Source organism: Blastomyces dermatitidis (genome assembly GCF_000003525.1).
Source record: "Blastomyces dermatitidis ER-3 genomic scaffold supercont1.3, whole genome shotgun sequence".
Classification (NCBI taxonomy): domain Eukaryota; kingdom Fungi; phylum Ascomycota; class Eurotiomycetes; order Onygenales; family Ajellomycetaceae; genus Blastomyces; species Blastomyces dermatitidis.
In genome coordinates, this window is record NW_025544776.1 from 6,208,228 (window position 1) to 6,221,151 (window position 12,924).

Below are 12,924 nucleotides of genomic sequence, written 5' to 3' on the forward strand. Positions count from 1 at the left end.
TACGCTGATATGGGAAAAGAACTAGAATTTTTAGTCGTTTGATTAATTGAATTGCTCCTCTAGATATATAAAGATATACATAACTTGTAATAAGAATCTATCATGTCCCGCTCTAGATATCCAAACTCCAGACCCGTATGCTAAGATAATATAAGAAGACAAAACCAAAACAAAAGGAACAGCTAGCCACCACCTACTTCAGTGTTCAAATGCAACCACTACCAATATTCCAAGGGTCAGACGTTAAAAGAATCAGATAAACGAAACCCACTAGTAGTTAACTTCCCTTCCCCCCTTCAGAAAACAAACCAACTATCCAAACTCCACCCCCTTCGTCTTCCCATACGCGCCCCCCTTCTCCCTCCTCAACTCCAGCGCCCGCTTATATGGCGGCGCCGTCGGCGGCTGCACAGGGTCCAGACTCACATAACCCGGCGGCAGCTCGTAGGAGGCATCTGCATCCCAGGCGGAGAGGTCGCCGCAGGCTATGAAGGGCGGGATCCAGCGGGTAGTTTCCGATGCTGTTGCTGGCGCTGATTTATTCGAGGAGACAACTGCAGCGCCGCCGCCGAAGAGGGGGTTTTCGAGTAGGCCCATGCCATGTTCGCCCCGGGCCCCCACTCCCTCTTCCCCCCCCCCAACTCGTCGTCCTGTACAGTCACTGTGCGCAACAGGTGGTATGAACCCTTCGCAAACCACAAAGGCCTCCAGGCTACTGGCGCGGCTGCTCCGCGGCTTCGCGACGGAGACCTTCTCAAAGACAGTCTTCAGCTGCGCGTAGATGAGATCCACGTCGCGGCCGCGGAAGATTTTGGCGACGAATTTGCCGCCGGGCCGTAAGACGCCGATGGCGAGGTTGAGGGCGGCGTAGAGGAGTTGGGATTGGATGTAGATGTCTAGGTCGTGCAGGCCGGTTACGTCGGGGGCGCCGTCGGAGAGGACGAGGTCGACGGGGTGCGGGTGGTGGTGTGGTGTTTTGGTGGTGGTATTATTGGTGGAGGAGGTATCGTGGGTGTAATCGTCTGGATCGAGAGCTTTGAGGAGCAAGGGGATGGTGGAGGGGTGTGTTATGTCTGCTTTCAGAGTGGTGATGCCTTCCAGCGGGGTCATGGGCTGGAGGTCAATGGCGACGATCTTCACGTTCTTGCGCGGTTTGAGCGTCTCTTCCTCCTCCTCTTCCTCTTCCTCCTTTTGCGCTCCTTTTTGTCCCTGCTGTTGATCCGCTGTTTCAGGCCCTTCCTTCACGGTGCCCAATTTCTGCTCCTCGCCCCGTTCTCTCCGCCGCTTCTCCTCCCACGCCCGCCGCCCGAAACTCTCCCCCTTAATCAGCACGCGGCTGAGGACCTGGCTCCAACTCCCCGGCGCGGCGCATAAGTCGACCACGCGCGTGACGCTGTCTGGATCTGAGTGTGCGAACAGGTCAAATTGCTCGTCGATCTGGATCAGCTTGAAGGCGGAGCGGGCTCGCCAGTTCTGCTCTTTGGCAAGGCGGTAGTAGGCGTCGCGCTTGTCTTTGGAGGATTTTCCCATGTTTTTTTTAAATTTGGATATTCGGGATACGGGGAGTCGGGGAGTCGGTGTATTTCTTCTTCTTTTATGTTATTTTCATTGTATTAGTATTCTGGTAAATAAGTGTCAATCCCGTAACATGTGAGGTTGGAGCGGTGGAATAATAAATATTTAAATAACGGAGGTTGATGTTGGTGGGGGAAATATTTTGGAGCTAAAATTCATTTTTTCCCGGGCAGAAGAATTCTTTGAATGACTATCACAATTATCACAATTAACACAACCCGGACCAGCATTTACGGCATAAAATCGGGCTGATCTCAGGAATCTACCCTTAATCACGATCATATACATATAAGCTATTATCAAATATGGCGAAAAAACGAGAGCGCGACACGCGAGATCCGTCGCGGAAATCTAAGAAACGCCAGCGAGTCGAGGTTACCGGAGCCGACGGAGAAATCGTCGGGATTGACCAGCTCGATTGGAAAGAGGTCGCTTTGCCAGACAGGTTGGAGGATGCAGAGGGATTCTTCGGCCTGGAGGAAATTGACGGCGTGGATATTGTGCGGCCAACAGGGAACGGAGAAGTCAAATTTAAGGTGCGTGAAATTAGAGTGTTTTTGGATGGAGGGTTTTTATATTATGTGAACATTGAACTAATACATGACGTTGATTTTCGTGTAGGTTTCTAGAAATAAAGTGAAAAATACCGCCGCCAAAGATATATCGTCGGATACGAAGGATGACGCTGACGAGTGGAGTGGGATTTCCGATGATGAAGGGCCGAATGACGAGGGGGTAGACGATGTCAAGGAGAAACAGACCCAGGCTGATAAGACTGAGAAGAGAAAGGAGAAGAAGAAGAAAAAGCAAGAGAAAGCGCAGAATAAGAAGCCGGAGAAATTGAAGGAAACCAAACTCCAGAATAACAAAAAAGCCACGCCCAAAGATGAACTACAATCTGGGATATCCTTTGAAGCTTTGAATGAAGATGACGAAGAGGAGGTGGACGTGTCAGCCTGGGGCCCTCTGGATATATCTGCTGAGATTCAAACAAGCCTGTCGAAGCTCAAATTCGCGAAGCCCACTCCGATTCAGTCTGCATGTATACCCGCTATCGCCGCCGGCCATGATGTCGTCGGTAAAGCGTCGACAGGTTCCGGTAAGACACTGGCATTTGGTATTCCCATTCTGGAATATTACCTAGAGACTCGCCACGATGAACCATCACAACAGCATAAAGATCTAGAGTCCGTAGGGAAAGATCCTATTGCGCTGATTTTATCACCGACCAGAGAGCTCGCCCACCAACTAGCTAAACATATTACGGCATTATGCACCAATGCCCCAAATATCAATGCGAGAATTGCTTTGTTGACTGGTGGCCTTTCCGTTCAAAAACAACAACGGCTTCTGGCTAATGCGGATATCGTTGTCGGTACACCAGGCCGGCTCTGGGATGTAATCAGCACAGGACACGGTCTATTGCGCAGGTTTCAAAATATCAAGTTTCTGGTTGTCGACGAAGCAGATCGACTGCTCAGTGAAGGGCATTTCAAGGAGGTTGAGGAGATAGTGACTGCGCTTGATCTCAAGGAGACGAATGACGGAATAGAAGAGCCTGCCTCCCATTCAGAGAGCACGGATGATGCTTCCAAGGCTCCTAGGAGGCAGACGCTCGTTTTCTCGGCGACCTTTCATAAGGGACTGCAACAGAAGCTGGCGGGAAAGAGCCGTTTCTTTGACGGAGATCTGCTCGATAACAAGCAGTCGATGGAGTATCTACTTAAAAAGCTCAACTTCAGCGAAGACAAACCGAAATTTATAGACGTGAATCCTGTTGCTCAAATGGCGGAGAACCTCAAGGAAGGTCTTGTGGAATGTCCAGCTATGGAGAAGGTAAGGATACATTTTCTATCCAAGCTGTCCCCCATCCCCCTCCCCCACCGAAGAAAAACCTCACCTTGCAAGTATCGCTAAACCCCACAAACAGGACTTATATCTCTACACTCTCATGCTCTACCACCCGAAACACCGCACACTAGTTTTCACAAATTCTATCTCCGCCGTCCGCCGTCTGACCGCCTTCCTCCAAAACCTTAATCTCCCCGCCCTCGCCCTCCACTCCTCCATGGCCCAGAAGGCCCGTCTCCGCTCCGTCGAACGCTTCTCCTCTCCAACTGCGGATCCATCTTCTATCCTTGTCGCAACCGACGTCGCCGCACGCGGCCTCGACATCAAGGGGATCGACCTTATCATTCATTACCATGTCCCCCGCACTGCAGATACATACGTGCACCGATCCGGCCGCACAGCCCGCGCCTCCGCCTCGGGTAAATCCATCCTGCTCTGCGCACCCGAGGAAATCGTCGGCGTGGCGCGCTTAGCGGCAAAAGTCCACACATCTGCCACGTCTTCGTCTTCGTCGAAGCGGCTCCCGCTGCACTCTGTCGATTTGGACCGGCGCGTCATAGCCCGCGTGCGTCCCCGCGTCACCCTCTCGAAGAAAATAACAGACCATGCGCTTGCGAAGGAGAAGCTGTCGTCTGAAGATGACTGGCTACGGTCCGCGGCGGAGGATTTGGGGGTTGATTATGATAGTGAGGAATTTGCGGAGCAGGCTAAGGGGAAGGGGAGGGGAAGGGGGAGAGGCGGCGGGAGGGAGGCCAGGGAAAAGGCAGTGGGAAGTATGACGAAGGGAGAGGTCGCGGGGCTCAAGGCTCAGCTGAGGGAATTGTTGGGGAAGAGAATTAATATGGGTGTTAGCGAGACGTATTTGACAGCAGGTAGAGTAGATATTGAGGCGTTGTTGGCTGGAGGGGGAAACAAGGCGTTTCTGGGACATGTGGGGGAGTTGGATTTCTAGAGGGGGGTTTAATATTGTTTTATTTTGTGTTGCGAGCGTAGCATGTATACGTGCCCGTGCATAGTTTTATTGGACAGCATTTTCGTAGTCCTTGGTTCATTTATATGCGCACTAAGGGGATCTGATAGCCGTCTGAATTGAAAAGGTTTACAACATGACCGATCTCCAGTTTCTAATTCTGACAAGCGGATGGAAACGTGCGTGGAGGGAGGGGTGTGTCAAGGATTGCAAGTGATTCCCATGTAGCAAGCAAAATCTCACCTCCACACGGTATGTTATGTGCATACGGCCAAAACTGTTCTTTGGAGAAGATAATTATTATTAGCCTGTAAAGAATAAATAGAGAGCAGCGGCCACATCACCACGGGCCTATCTTCAACTGTTAAAAGGAGAGGAATCGCTTGATAGATATCTATGCGACACAATCAGGTAAGTATACAAATTCCGTCATTGACCATATCTCATTAGATATCTTCTGACATATAGCCATGATAAAAACGTCTTCTACCCAGGAAGCACAAGTTGGGTCAAATATTGAAGCCTGCTCTGACATAGGCAAAAAGCCACTTGGAGGAGGGTATTTTTCATATTTAGCGGAACGAAATGAGGGAGACGTAAAGAGACATGAGGACTTCTGAGACGCGTTGGTATTTGTGAGGTGCTCGCGGGGAAGGGAGAATGAATAGTTATACCGGCGCATAAAAAAAGAATCATCAAACTTCTCGCCTGCAGAGGTGATCGAATTAGGATCCTTAGTGGCGGGTGTGAGAGTTTGAATCCAGGGATCTCTTACCAAGTAGGTTCAGACCTCTCAATACCGGGAGTATTCACTGCATTCCTGTCTCCGAACGGGTTGTCTTCATCATCATCTTCGTCATCTTCTGACTCTTCACTCTGACTATCCGCGTCCTTTCGTTTTTCGTACGATACTGACGATCGGGGGCTGTAGGGGAAGTTGCTCGGTTTTGCAGGTCGCGGAGGCTTGGTGGTTCCGCCAAGATTGAGATCCGCAAACCCATCGTTCATCCCCCTACCACCTGGCGCGTCAGCCTCTCCTATCCCGCCTTCACTATCGCTGTCGCTATCATCGTCGACGCTTTTGTCAAGAACTTCAAAAGTCATAAGCGCATTGACCAGCTCGTCGTTCGCGTGAATAAGACTTCCGAGGAAATCTTCGCTTTCGACATGTTGGATATATCTCAAAATTTGCCGCCGTAGGTCTTTGCATAAATCGAATTGGCTCATTACTTCCGCGTTGTCACTCACACGCTCATTCTCACGGTTGACCCGTTTAAGCGAATTCAAAAGATTAGTTCCTGCCATGGATGCGGATGCAATGGTTTGCAGAATTTCTGGCCTCTCCTTTTCGAGATTGAAAGCCTTCCCGCGGTAGGGCCTATCTTTCGCTATCTTGGAGATACTTGACCTACTAGATCTGGAAGCCTTTGAAGACGTGGGAGACGACAAAACGGTAGAGGGGCCATTGCCTGTAGAAATGGATACAGAGTGACCAATTGGAGATTCAGGACGCGCTTCAGTTTCCTTGAGGACTTTGGATTGTTGTAGGTTCATCGGCTTTTTCCGTCGCGGCAGTTGCTTGTGAAGAGCCGCAATCCGTTCCATACCAGCAACTCCATTGAAGGAGGACGACCATTGTAAGAACAGTTGCCTGCATTTGTCTTTAACTTCTTGGTCTGAAACTGGATCTGTAGCAGCTACACGAAGGCGTTCGAGCAGTGGCTCATCAGTGAAGCCGCGGAGATATCTGGTGGCAGTATTCTGAATAATGAAGTCTAGAATTGTAAGAGCCCGAAGCTGGCGATGGACGGATCCATATTTTCTGAGGCAGAATTGTACTTAGATATCGCAAGGATAGCTTGCCGACTGGGGGGCAAAATACATACAATTTCTTTCTTAGGGCGCGACTGGCCTCACTTGGACCGGTCGTTTGTAGGCGGACCACTTCGATCAGGTCTACAATTCCACTCGAGTCGTCGATGTCATACTCTTCACTTGTGAGCCTGTCGATTTGAACAGTGATCGCCGAATACGGTTTCTGTTTCCAGAGAAAAAGGGTATCCATATGATTAGCTGGAGACACGCAAACTAGCAATATAGCAATAGATGATACAATCCAATATGTGTCCCTAACAATAGAAAGTGTAGATGTAGTATAAGAAATAATAGAATAAATCACAAGAGAAGAGAGGCTGTATCCGATCTCATTAGATACGAAACAGACAACCAAGGCAATTTGATCGATATGCTGTCACGTTTATCAAGTGAGAATTTCCTTTTGTGAGGTGACAGAAAGAAAGATGGAAATTTGGATTGACAAAGCAGAACATAGCTACCGTAGATGGCAATATTAACTGAAACAATAACAAGAAAGGGAGAACTTACAGATCCGGAGAACATGATGCACGGGTTGTGCAACGGGAATTGAGGATCTGCCCACGATTTGTAATTAGTTTCTAACTGATTTATTAGGAAGTGTTATCAACGGCCGGGTTCAGGCGCAACTCACAGAGGAGAATTAGAGAATTTAGCTTAATTTAGTATATAGTATGGAGTTTTAGTCTGCAACTGTGGTCTTATGGATGCTGGGCGCCTGCGCGGGATATATGTAAACTGTGGGGAGGATAGAGAGAGGTTGACAAGTGAAAATGGGTTTAAGCGTTCGATCGGAGAGCAGGCAAGCTAGCTTCAGCCCTGTGAAATAGCTGGAATCACAGATAGTTGCACACAGAGCAATATAACACCGTCAAACCTGGTCCAGCGGGAGGTGCAGAATTTTGAGTAGGAATACGTGTACCCCGCGCTGGTCAATAATCGGTCGTGAATGAACGGTGTATGGGTGGTTTAGATAAAATAAATACAATAATTTGACTGTCCGAAGAAGCTTTCTACCTGTTTACGCGCGCATTCCACGAGATCCGAGAGGTAAGCAGCGAAACCTTTGCCTGAATGGGAAAATGTGAAGTTGTTCGGCGCATACTGGGATGACGTTTGGATAATCCCGAGGTGGACGCTAGCCAGCTGGAAACAGACTAGTGCGGGAGGAGCGCCGCCGAGGCAAGTTTCAGCTGCGATTCAACACCCAAAGACTGACCTGGCTCTATAGTTATTCTTTCTAGACACATTGATATAATATATATACATGAAGGTTGAAGCCCATCAATTGAAAAAAACAAATTCACTCTCTAAGTGTATTGGCGTTTATTTTGTCGTTTCGATCCTCCTCATCCTGGCATCCGGCATTGCGATTCGACTCCGAACCCGCCTGTCCCAATTCTCAGGGCACATATTATCTCCCAAGTCATTTTATACTCCAGCAATAAACATGTCTTACCAGCAGGAACTCTATGTTGCAGAACTCGCTGTACAGAGGGCCACGCTGTTGACACAGAAAGTCTTCAACGAAAAAGCTAAAGGCACTCTATCCAAGGACGACAAGTCCCCCGTCACGAAGGGTGACTTCGGTGCACAGGCTCTCATTATTCAGGCAATCCGCGAGAACTTCCCAGATGACGAAATCGTTGCTGAGGAGGAAGCCAGTGCTCTCAGGGAAGACAAGCCTCTGAGTAATGAGATTTGGGACCTGGTCAAAGGCATCAAGCTCACTGATGGAGAGAGTGACAAAGTTTTAGGAGGACCATTGCAGAGCGAGGAAGCTATGCTGGACATACTCGACCAGGGGAAAAGTGCCGGAGGACCGAAGGGGAGGATATGGGCTTTGGATCCTATTGATGGGACAAAGGGATTCCTCCGCGGGGGCCAATACGCCGTTTGTCTCGGTTTGATTGTGGATGGCGACGTCAAAGTAGGCGTGATCGGCTGCCCAAATTTGCCAATCTCTGACTCCGCACCGATTCCCGTCGATCTAGCGAGCGCTCAGTCCGGCGCCAATGGGAGTGGAATGCTCTTTTCTGCTGTGCTCGGACAAGGCGCCTCGAGCCGGCGCCTCTCTGATGGAAAACTACAGGAAAGCAAATCTATTTCCATGAGGCCGGTCCCGGATATTACAAAGGCTTCATTCTGTGAAGGGGTTGAGGCTGCACACTCTGCACAGGATGATAACGCTGCCGTTGCAAAAATGCTAGGAATCACTGGCGCAAGTGTACGGCTCGACTCGCAAGCCAAATACTGCTCGATTGCAAGGGGGGCTGGTGATATTTACTTGAGGCTTCCAGTGAGGAAGAATTACCAAGAGAAGATTTGGGACCATGCCGCTGGCGACTTGCTGGTCCGCGAAGCCGGAGGGATGGTATCCGATATCTACGGCAAGAGACTTAACTTTGGGAAGGGAAGAACGCTGGCCGACAATACCGGTGTCGTTGCTTCGCCGAACGCCATCCATGATCAAGTTATCAATGCCGTTCAAAGAGTACTGAAGCTATAATGAAGAAATTCTATGACATATTCTCAGGTGTTGTGAAGATGGATGGCAGGTGACGGGCCGAGCAGAACGGCAACAGAAATATCGCGGCTATTCTACAGAAAAATAAACTAGAAAAATCCCAAGGGCATAGATATACAAAAAGCAATAGCAGAGCATGAATAGCACAAAAAACGGGATCACTTGATCTTCTTTGCCTTCAGTTTTATCGTCTCGCCGTTCACAAATATGCCCTTACCCTTGTATGGCTCGGGCTTGCGCCATGCGCGAATCTCAGCAGCGAACTGCGTCACAACTTCCTTGTCAATTCCTTCTAGTAGGATAGTAGTTGGTTGCGGCATGCTGGCTTTGACCCCAAGCGGAATGCCTAGCTCAATTGGATGCGCGTAGCCGACTTTCAACGAAATGAACTGTTGACCTGGGTAATCTGGTTCTGGAACGGTGACGGCCTTGGGTTCGATCATCGCCCTGAATCCAACTCCGACGAGCTTGAGGATGCAAGTATGGCCTTCTGACACTCCTAAAACGTAGTTTTTCAAATGCTGCCGTACAGTTCCTATTGATGAAGCGGGTTAGATGAGGGTTGGCGGCTTTAAACGGGGAGGTAAAGGGTGGCAGTGAAATCGTAGGCGCATACCCCACATAGCACGCTGATGTGTAACCTCCACATCTTGTACTTCGACTGTTGCCTTTCGGGATTCCGGATCAAAGTTTACGGTCGAGAATGACGGGAGCGTCAATGTCATGGTTCCTGCAATAAGTGTTCGTTAGCCTTCAGACATTATGATGAGAATGGGTAATGAAATGACCAACCCAATGGTCCAGTAACCTCCACTGCAGTAGTGGGAGTATCCTTCCCCTGCCGCGCAGTGATATTTTTAGCTTTTGGCAACTCGATGAATTTCAATGAGACTTCGGAAGGAATTGAGAGCGGCGAAGCGCCAATTCGCGATTGTGTCGGGGTTGATGTTGAGAAGGGCTGGCTGCGAAGGGGAAGGGAAAAGGCGGGAAGGAGGAAGGCTGGTAAGGAATTGGACCTCATGGGCTCTTTGAGGAGCTGCCTGTAGCAGCTCCTTGATATTATCCCATTCATCTTGTGCGTGTTGAATTGCTTCGATATTGTGAGTGCTCCTCCGTTGCTCGTGGTAAGAGTTCTGGATTTCAAATAAATTTCCACGTGACCTCTCAGAGACTTTCACGTGACCACGAGGCAACCTTGGAACTAATCCGACCTTACGACGCGACCTTCGTCGCTCATTTCTATCATCAACTTCCAACAATGTACCTCCAGCCAATTCCTCTAGCAGATGCCTGACATCGTTTATTTAGGAAATGCTGGCGTCCACCTTTATTGATATTATGTCCCTTAATCAGTGATTTTACTGTTTCGGCCCTGGTTGGCTTCTGTTATCATGCTTATTAGAGACTCAAATCAAAAATATCACTTCTCACTAAGTTCACTCATGCTGCGTTACCTGATATGAAATTTCTCTTGTTGTTAATTCGGCTCTCGATTTATTAAACGAGACGTGCTTCTGAATCATTTTCGTAACTTATTTTTTTTTTTTTTTCTCCCTTCTGTTTTTCTCTTCTACATCGCGCCACTCATCAGGATGAGGCGCCCACTACACTCAATCTGTGCTCTGTGCCTAGGCACCTTGAATCTCTTAGCAGGCGCAGATTCGCTAAGATTCCCGTCTTTGAAGAAAGGTGAGATAGCGGGTAGAGACTTTCATACATATGTCTCCTTAACTTACCGTGCACATCAGGCCCGAACTCATCGTCAATCGGTATGGGCTCTGATGAGACTGACCTACCATCCTTACTTCATGCACAGAACAACCAGCAGAGCGAGGTTTTTTCAGATGCTATTAAAATTCTCGACTCCATGAAGTCATCACCTTCTTGTAACCGGCTGGCTGCGGCTAATTTAATTTTGTCCTGTCAATCACTCGGTGGGGATGACGGGACCCAAAAGGCCGGGCTCTCCGACTCTCTAGACAATGTGAAGTCATTGTTCGCTGCTAGGCTTGCTGTTTGCGAACTTATCGGCGCTGGAGCTGCGATACCCGAGCAATGTCCTCCTATTCTTATTACTCACCCGACATATAGGCACCCGGATGCAGAGGATCCTGTTCAACCCTCCCATCTGGCGCCATGCTTGAACTCCCTAGAATCTCGACCCCAATGGTGGACGAGCTATAGTAACAACAGACAAAATGCGGCTGTCATGTGCCAGGCAGCACGGACAGAGATTGAGCGCGAGGATGACCTCAAGCGGTATAAGAATTTGATGGACATCACCTCTATTTTGAATGACTCGCTGAACCAGACACTTACCTCAGCAGCTATGGAGACATCTCGGCAGAGAGCATTTTTAAAAATCGTGGATGACATGCGAAACACACTTTTGCAAGACCTGGAGGATGGGTTTTTACGATATCATGATATAACGACAAAGGTATTTGATGATGTCGAAGGAGTGCAAATTGTTATGGCTGCTGCAAGATCGGAGGCAGCCAATGTGAAAGAGGTTTGACACATGATTCCTATTATGACGGACATTCATTTTCTCACTTGCTGTTAGGATCTCCATTCTGCTTCAAATTCGATGCACGAGCTGAAACAGGTTCTTAATGAAATTCACTTGAGTACAACAAAAAGGGCTGCGGAGATGGCTGCGGCTGAACAGGAGAATCATCAAGCGAACCTAGCACTGGTTTCGTCCGTGAGGCAGTCGGCCGAACATCTAAGGAACCAAGACCTGGAACCCATCATTGAAAGCTTTGGCAAGATATATTATTCTATGGTATGTGTTTATCCACTGCGCCTCCCTCTCGCAGTCTGCTAACTTACTATGTAGCACGCCGTAGAAGACTTCATGAGGTCTATGGAGGCTAGACATGATGGCCTGGATTCAGTATGTGTGCCCCTATGACCAAACCGAGTCAAAACTAATTGTAATAGCGCATGAAATTGTTCGAGCAGGCGTTCCAACAGTTTGAAACTACGGCGGTCGCACTCCAGCAGGTTCAGCTGCAGCACCGTCACGACCAAAAATCATTTCAAACAGACCTAAGAATTACTCAAGCGATTTTGAAAGACGTCACTGCCTCGACAGCAAATCTTCAAACTTCGATCGAGAACTCTTATGCGGTTTTCCGCAAGCTCACCACTTTTGGTGGAGCTGTCACATCCGTGGCTTGGTGGACCCTGTCAACAGCAGTTGTGTTCCTCATCTTGCTATACCCTAAATTCACTGGAGCGGCGCTTATCTTTCTAGGTATGTAGGATGTATATTTTTTCCCTCTTAATAAACATGTAGACTAATTATCGCTGAAGCATCCGCTTTCGCAACATACTGCATGGGGGTTTCCAGCTGGCTTCAGACCGTGAGAGCATCTTCGACTTATACAACCCAACAGCTAACGAATGCCATCTACATCGTTAGTTTCAGCCTCGGTATCGCGTCTGTCCTTTGCACATTTCTCTACCTTGCCGCACATCATATTTTGCCTCGCATCCGACGACATACAGTTCAAACGACAAATGGAGACTGTGTCACAACACTGGATCCAGCCTGATATTGCCAAATGTATCTCCAGGATTGAGAGTAGACGCTTCCGCCAGATCATCGGATACTGGAATTGGCGGGCTCAGATTCCCATTTGGCATCCATACTCTTATATTTGCCCGGAATTTCACTACCGCTCGCTCGTCTAATTCCGCGTTCATCTATTTAGACGCCAAAGCTTTGTCTTCCCCTAATACTATATTTCCTGAGCTTGCCATATGATGATTCTTGCATTTATACTACACCACAACACCTACGATACCCCACACATTTTACAAGCTTTCGCTGCTCGTGGAATTCCGCGTTCATCTATTTAGACGCCAAAGCTTTGTCTTCCCCTAATACTATATTTCCTGAGCTTGCCATATGATGATTCTTGCATTTATACTACACCACAACACCCACAACACCTACGATACCCCACACATTTTACAAGCTTTCGCTGCTCGTGGAATTCCCAGTTGACATCTGCTTCCATTGTTCTCGTCTTTACCGCTTAAGTATTGCCTGCTCATTTGCCACTCCACGACCGCAAGGTATTGTTATTGTGAAATTTATAGCGCATATATTTAT

General features: G+C 48.5%; 6 protein-coding genes across 6 annotated transcripts; 3 read left to right on the top strand and 3 right to left on the bottom strand.

Annotated features, from left to right (window-relative positions):
• Nucleotides 1–17: 17 nt before the first annotated feature.
• BDCG_03518 (23S rRNA (-2'-O)-methyltransferase) lies at nt 18–1,674 on the bottom strand. Its single transcript, XM_045419136.1, has one exon. The coding sequence runs from the start codon at nt 1,528–1,530 to the stop codon at nt 313–315; it is 1,218 nt and encodes a 405-aa protein (XP_045275538.1). The 5' UTR covers nt 1,531–1,674; the 3' UTR covers nt 18–312.
• Nucleotides 1,675–1,710: 36 nt separating this feature from the next.
• BDCG_03520 (VHS domain-containing protein) lies at nt 1,711–7,394 on the bottom strand. The gene is made up of 5 exons (XM_045419138.1): nt 6,906–7,394; nt 6,782–6,828; nt 6,283–6,434; nt 5,172–6,218; nt 1,711–5,104 (listed from the first exon to the last, which is right to left on the bottom strand). Exons 2-5 carry the CDS (start codon nt 6,794–6,796, stop codon nt 5,092–5,094), a joined length of 1,227 nt encoding a protein of 408 aa, XP_045275540.1. The 5' UTR covers nt 6,797–6,828; nt 6,906–7,394; the 3' UTR covers nt 1,711–5,091.
• BDCG_03519 (ATP-dependent RNA helicase MAK5) lies at nt 1,881–4,378 on the top strand (the record flags this gene model as incomplete). Its single annotated transcript, XM_045419137.1, has 3 exons — nt 1,881–2,111; nt 2,197–3,411; nt 3,506–4,378. 3 exons carry the CDS (start codon nt 1,881–1,883, stop codon nt 4,376–4,378), a joined length of 2,319 nt encoding a protein of 772 aa, XP_045275539.1.
• A 64-nt stretch (nt 7,395–7,458) lies between the features above and the next one.
• On the top strand, nt 7,459–9,819 carry BDCG_03521 (3'(2'),5'-bisphosphate nucleotidase). The gene has a single exon (XM_045419139.1). It carries the CDS (start codon nt 7,539–7,541, stop codon nt 8,778–8,780), a length of 1,242 nt encoding a protein of 413 aa, XP_045275541.1. The 5' UTR covers nt 7,459–7,538; the 3' UTR covers nt 8,781–9,819.
• BDCG_03522 (60S ribosomal protein L6) lies at nt 8,339–9,916 on the bottom strand. The gene is made up of 3 exons (XM_045419140.1): nt 9,591–9,916; nt 9,415–9,528; nt 8,339–9,333 (listed from the first exon to the last, which is right to left on the bottom strand). The coding sequence occupies exons 1-3, from the start codon at nt 9,868–9,870 to the stop codon at nt 8,957–8,959; spliced, it is 771 nt and encodes a 256-aa protein (XP_045275542.1). The 5' UTR covers nt 9,871–9,916; the 3' UTR covers nt 8,339–8,956.
• Nucleotides 9,917–9,981: 65 nt separating this feature from the next.
• Nucleotides 9,982–12,361, top strand: BDCG_03523 (nuclear membrane fusion protein Kar5; the record flags this gene model as incomplete). The annotated part of the gene is made up of 6 exons (XM_045419141.1): nt 9,982–10,487; nt 10,547–11,310; nt 11,365–11,586; nt 11,641–11,697; nt 11,745–12,060; nt 12,120–12,361. Exons 1-6 carry the CDS (start codon nt 10,391–10,393, stop codon nt 12,359–12,361), a joined length of 1,698 nt encoding a protein of 565 aa, XP_045275543.1. The 5' UTR covers nt 9,982–10,390.
• Between the last annotated feature and the right edge of the window lie 563 nt (nt 12,362–12,924).